The sequence below is a fragment of the Aulonocara stuartgranti genome (genome assembly GCF_965226115.1).
Source record: "Aulonocara stuartgranti genome assembly, chromosome: 3".
NCBI lineage: Eukaryota > Metazoa > Chordata > Actinopteri > Cichliformes > Cichlidae > Aulonocara > Aulonocara stuartgranti.
Genome location: NC_138941.1, coordinates 73,028,638 through 73,035,110, shown reverse-complemented (window position 1 = coordinate 73,035,110; position 6,473 = coordinate 73,028,638). Strand labels below are relative to the sequence as shown.

General features: G+C 47.4%; 1 protein-coding gene across 1 annotated transcript; it reads left to right on the top strand.

Moving 5' to 3' along the window:
- The first annotated feature begins 912 nt into the window (after positions 1-912).
- On the top strand, positions 913-2,906 carry LOC309703562 (nuclear factor 7, brain-like). Its single transcript, XM_082528475.1, has 2 exons — positions 913-1,027; positions 1,129-2,906. Exon 2 carries the CDS (start codon positions 1,146-1,148, stop codon positions 2,532-2,534), a length of 1,389 nt encoding a protein of 462 aa, XP_082384601.1. The 5' UTR covers positions 913-1,027; positions 1,129-1,145; the 3' UTR covers positions 2,535-2,906.
- Positions 2,907-6,473: the final 3,567 nt, after the last annotated feature.

Below are 6,473 nucleotides of genomic sequence, written 5' to 3'. Positions count from 1 at the left end.
CCAAGGATAAGTGCAGCTCACAGGTTTTCTATCCAAGGAATCCCAGAAGATTGCATGGTGTCATTGCCCAGCAGCTGTTCGCAGGACATATGGACTCAACCTCAACAATCCCTCACACTGAGCAGCATGAAGTGACCGTGCAGAGGAAAAACTCCCCTTTAACAAGAAGAAACCTCCAGCAGACCCAGAACCTGGTTCAGTACCAGCAGCCATCTGGGTTTGGAGGAGAGAGAGAGACACAGAACTACCAAAAGTATATTTTGTTTAGTTTATGACTTTTTCACCTGGTCATTTCTTGATGAACAGATGGTCTTTTAGGGTTGACCAAGCTGGTACCTTGACTCTTTTCTCTGCAAGATGTTGCAAAAAACAAAATCATATGGAGACAATATTGGACACAAAATATATAACAATTTAGTTAAATGTAGCATTAACTCATAGGTCTTGCTAAAGTAAACCTTGTATTCTGATTCATCACAGCATGGAATATGGCTGAAGTAAACTAAAGCCTAAAATACTTAGTCAGTCATTTAACATTATATATTTCACAAATAAAACTATGAATTGTAATTTTAAATGGTTTAAAAGCATTTAGAATAGCATATGTAGGCAAGTATATTTCTCCTTTTTTATCAAGAAGCAAAGACAATAAGGGGGGAAAAAAGGAACAGGGCAGAGTTCGGTGGTTGAATCATCCGTCCCCACCAATGCCAAAACCAAATCTACGCTCTTGGAGTCACATTTTATTTTCTACGCTTGAAAAAAGGTTTCGTTTCTGATCTGCAATAAACGTCTGCACTCTGCCACACTCTGAATGAAGTGAATGAAGTTCCTGCTTTTATGTCACTGAAATGCTACGAACCAGGAAACAGGAAGTTCTTCGTCCTCAGTAAAGAGAGACGCACAGACGATCAGACTGAATTCAGACCAAACTAGCAGCTTCCTCTGAGTGAGTCCAGCTACAGGAGAGAAAAGTGGAAAACTCCAACACTGCTGCTTCAAGCTGCTGACGCTCCACACACTGAATGTGAGTTTGAGCAAAAACACGACTCAAAGTAAGTTTCAGTGAAGGTGGTAGAGGAGGGAGGGGAGCCAGGACTGACTGTACTTCCTGTCTGCTGTTTTCAGCTTCACTCACAGACTCAATGGCTTCCAGATCAGAGGAGGATCTCTGCTGTCCGGTCTGTCAGCAGGTCTTCAGAGATCCTGTTCTTCTGTCATGTAGCCACAGCTTCTGTAAAGACTGTCTGAAGAGATGGTGGATCAAAAAACAGATATGTGAGTGTCCAGTTTGTAATAAAGTATCAGTGGATGATCCACCTTTAAACCGAGCTTTAAAGAACCTGCGTGAGTCGTTCCTACAGGAGAGAGATCAGAGAGCATCAGAGGATCTCTGCAGTCTGCACTCTGAGAAACTCAAACTCTTCTGTCTGGACCATCAGCAGCCAGTGTGTGTCGTCTGCAGAGACTCAGAAAAACACACCAATCACAGATTCAGACCCATCGATGAAGCTGCACAACAACACAAGAAGGAACTTCAGGAAACTCTGGAGCCCTTAAAGGAGAAGTTAAAGGTTTGTGAAGAAGTTCAAGTGAAGTTTGATCAAACAGCAGAACACATTAAGGTCCAGGCCCGACACACAGAGAGGCAGATTAAGGAGCAGTTTAAGAAGCTTCACCAGTTTCTAGCAGAGGAAGAGGAGGCCAGGCTGGCTGCACTGAGGGAGGAAGAGGAGCAGAAGAGTGGGATGATGAAGGAGAAGATGGAGGCTCTGAGCAGAGAGATAGCAGCTCTTTCAGACACAGTCAGAGCCACAGAGGAGGAGCTGAGAGCTGAAGACGTCTCATTCCTGCACAACTACAAGGCTGCAGTGGAAAGAGTCCAGCGCTGCCCCCTGCTGGATGATCCACAGCTGCCCTCAGGAGCTCTGATAGACCAGGCCAAACACCTGGGCAACCTGACCTTCAACATCTGGAACAACATGAAGGACATGGTCTCCTACACTCCTCTCATTCTGGACCCAAACACTGCTCATTCAGAGCTCATCCTGTCTGAAGATCTGACCAGTGTGAGACGAGGAGGAGAGAAGCAGCAGCTTCCTGATAATCCAGAGAGATTTGATTCTACTTGCTTTGTCCTGGGCTCTGAGGGCTTTAACTCAGGGAGTCACAGCTGGGATGTTGATGTTGGAGACAGTACATGGTGGTTCCTAGGTGTGTTAGCAGAGTCTGTGAAGAGGAAGGGACGCACACTGTCTGGATTATGGGGAATATTGTTTTTTAAAGGTAAATACTCAGCACGCTCTCCATCAGCTCCATCCACTCCTCTCTCAGTAGAGAAGAAGCTCCAGAGGATCAGAGTGAATCTGGACTGGAACAGAGGAAAGCTGTCGTTCTCTGATCCTGATACTAACACACACATACACACCTTCACACACACTTTCACTCACAGGATGTTTCCATACATATGGACTGTTGATAAAGTGAAGGTGTTGCCGTTGAAGGTGTCAGTGTCAGTGCAGCAGATGAGTTGAGGATGATGATGTTTCTAATGTTGTTTCCTGTCAGTGAGTTGAAGCTGTTAAACTGCAGCTGTCCTCCTGCTGCCTCGTTGTTCCAAAGCTCTTTGTTTCTCTTTTAGTTTCACTGTTTCTTTCTGTTTCTGCTGTCCACCTTTTCACATGGAAAATCATTTCACTGTTTCTCACTGAATGACTCCCCAAACTAGATTTGAAATTCTATCAAGTTTCTAATCATTACAAGTGATTCATGTTTCTATTTGATGTGTAAATGGAGATGATTTAGTTTGCTGGGATATGGACTGACATGTGTTGAATGGGAGGAGCAGTTTGTTGTTGTCTTCTTGTCTGTTTATGACAACAATAAATATGTTGTTGAAACAATGATTCATGTTTAACTCCATATATGAAATGTTTCTGATCTTTGAATTCTGTTTGATTAAAGACTTTCTTCATGACACAAATGAGATTTCAGTGTATTAATAGAACTAAATAAGCTCAGAGTTGAAAGGCTGGAGTATTATGTACGTGCTTCACTGTCAGGATCTTCAGGGGGATTCAAAGGGAAACATCAAACTGCTGTAATGAGATAAACTAGTTGGGCTGAACACACTTATCTGTAGTTTGTCTCCATCCAGGATCATCAGAATATAATGAACATGTGTGAAGAGCCACAAAATGCTGCTGCCCTCTCAGCATGATGAGCTCCAGCCTTTGTTAGCAGGACAACAGGAAACATGAGACAACTTTCAGAGACAGTAACCAACTGTGGCCACAAGATGGCAGCAGCTGATCTGAGATCCTTTATTGGACAGAACGACTCTGCTCTGTGACGTCATCAGAGAGACGGCCTTCACTCTGATAGATCTGACGTCATGTCTGCACTGCGATGATGAAAGCTGATAAACACATTGTTATTGATCCATGAAATCACCTCTGTCCTCTCAAGTGTAGCTGTTTACAGAGCTGAAGAAGTCCTTCGTCATCAAAACAGACAAACATGTATTTCCTGTATTAAGTGACGTCATCCTCACTCTGACCTCTTACATACATTCTGTTCAGTTTTCCTGCTGCAGCAAAAAATGCTGCTGTTTGTCGATTCATTTCATTTATCTAAACTTTCAGCCATTAATTTTGCAGATTAAACAAACAGTTTCATTTAGTATGAACAAATTTAAGTGCATAGTGTGGATGATATCATAAGGCCTTGAGGCAATCAGATGTAAAACACAGTATTTATGATTTTTAAGTTGTAATGATTTCACCCGAACGCGACGGAAAGGTTCGATTACATATTAGAATTCAAAGCAAATATGTGGTTCATTTTTTGTTACAGAAGCAGGAATTTTTTTGTCCTGCATGTGGAGAAATCTGCCGTTAAATCAGAACACATGAACACATCTGTACAGGACAGGCTGCATTCAAACCCAATTGAATTTGAATGGTGAAATTGAATGGTCTTCTTGCCCAAGAAATGAGCCACCCTGCAGAGCTGCTACTGGCCAGGGCCAACGGCTGACAGTTACTCATGTGCAGGACATCAAGTCTTCATTTGAGCTTTTCATCCCAGATTCCATCCAGAAAATTATTCTGGATTGCAGTAATCTAGAAGGAAGGTGTGTTTTTGGAGAGAGGTGGAAGGAGATGGAACAAATTCATCTAAGAACCCCAAAGGCCTACTTTGGGGTTCTTATCCTTGCAGGAGTTTTCAGGTCCGAAGGGGAATCGACAGAATCCCTGTGGGATGCAGAAACCGGCAAGAACCTTTCCATGCATCAATGTCTCTGGAAAACTTCCACAAAATTTCCAGGATTATCCGTTTTGATAACCGAGACGACAGACCAGCTCGACGGCAGAGAGACAAGCTAGCTGCCATCAGGACAGTGTTGGATAAGTGTGTGCACAGGAGCTTTCTTCTCTTCAGGAACTCTCTGCAGGAGGGGGAGATACAGGAGAGGTGGAGGAAGATCTCAGCCTGGGCGTTTACCGTCTTATGTAGTCTGGAAGATGTGTGGATGGTGGGGTGGGTGCAGTTTTCTCTGTGGTGGGGTTGGGTGGACTGTCCAGGGCTCTGTGGAGCCGGAGGGCGCTACTGCACTGGGCCCCGGTCTGATGGGCCTGGGCCCCCCTTCCCTGGCGGGTCGCGAAGGGTGGGAGTGCCTACTGGGGTCAGCGGGGGAGCTGGCCCCAGGGAGGGGTTACCTGCCCCTCCCTTCCTTCCCTCCCCATCTCCAGCTGCCTCCCTCTTCCCGCTCCTCCACAACCACTCACACATGCAGGGCCTTGGAGTGGGGGTATGTCACCAGGGTGCAGAGGAGGCTACCCCCCCCCCCCCCCCCCCTGTCCCCTTCTGGCTGCCTCTGCCTCAATTTTATCCCACAACTTAGACATTCACATTATTCACACTCTCATTACACATACATATAGGATCTTGGGGGTGGGCACAATCACGGAGTCCAAATTACCATCAGGGTGTACACCTCACCCCTGACGTCGTTGCCCACCTCTCAATTTTAAATACACTTAGTCATTGAGGGCTAGCAGGAGGGACTATGCGCTTACCTGCTGCTCCTTGGCAGGTAGCTCCATGCCCTCCTGGGTTTTAATTGCACCTTAGAACACATATGCATCAACACTACAATGAGCGGGTGGAGGGAGGTTTGGAGTCTTCTCCCACCCCCATTCTCTGCGGCCTGCTGGAGCGGGAGGGCTAGTAGGAGGAGTTGGCCGTCCGACTGCGGTCTGGGGTGTGGGGCCTCCCTGCTGCTGCGGAGTCGGGGTGGTCTGCCTCTCCCCACCGCAGGGAAAAGGGTAACACCACCTGGGTCTGGGTGCAATTCCCCCCTCCAGGGGCAAGGGTACCTAGACCCGGTTTGTAGAGTACGCTTGGGGAGTGTGATCGTGTGTACAGCGTCTCTTTATGTCTGTCTCCACGTTGGTTGAGTGTGGAGTAAGTGCATATGAGAGCATGAGGGTGGGAATGGATGTTTGTGTCTGTGTGTGCCTGTATGTCTGTGTCTATATGTCAGGTTGGGTATCAGACGCCACCTCTCTGGGGACACCTCAGGCCCTCCAAGGTTTGGAGGCCTATCTCCACCCACCACCACTTCCCCTGCCGGTGGCGGACTCCCTCAGGTGTCGGTGTGTTGGTGGTTCTTTGTATCTGGGGGTGGGCGTCACCGGCTCACTCCTTGGCGGCCGCTTGTCGGGGCCTGGGGCCTGGGGCTCGCTCGGGCCCCTTTGGAGGTGGGGTGCCCCCGGCCTCTCGGCCTGGGGCTCGGTCACTCAGGCACAGCTGGGGGCCGGCGGAGCTCACGGGCGCATCACTGCAACTCCCCCTGACTTCTGCTCCGCGGCTGCTGGGCGAGCCCTCATCTGGACTCTCCTCAGCTCTTACTGGAACAGTGGCGCGGCTGCCCCTCTGTTGGTCTTCCATGGTCTCTTGTATTCTGGGGGCCTCTGGATGTCTGGAGTTTTGATCTCCTCCATACCCACTTCACACCCTGGAGGACGGGGCTGTGGCCCCCCCACACTCCCTAGCAGATCATTACATGGAGAAACCTTTGGAATGCAAGCATGCTGATCCACACAGGTATGCACACATGGGTATTCACAGACGCGGACTAAAGCTTTCTTGGCTGCTACCTCAAAGCACACTGTGCGCTGTCTATCTTGCGTGCTGCACAATATCGTTTATTATTTAGTAAATATTGATATCTATGGCTAGCTAGTTTATTGTGATGGTGCTTTGTTTTCTCTATTATTATGTTGCTCTTTGTTGTTTGCTGTCTCCTCTGTTTGTTTTTTTTTCTTTTTTTCTCCATACAGGTGACCCAGGAGTTCTTTTTTTTTCTCTCTCTCTTCTCCCCCCTTCTCACCGTCTCTTCTCCCCTTTGGTTTTCTTTCTTTCTCTCCCCCTCTTTCTCTCATTCATTCCCCCTGTCCTATTTATTA

Coding starts and splice junctions, on each gene's coding strand:
- LOC309703562 (XM_082528475.1), top strand. CDS start 1,146: ATGGCTTCCAGATCAGAGGAGGATCTCTGCTGTCCGGTCTGTCAGCAG.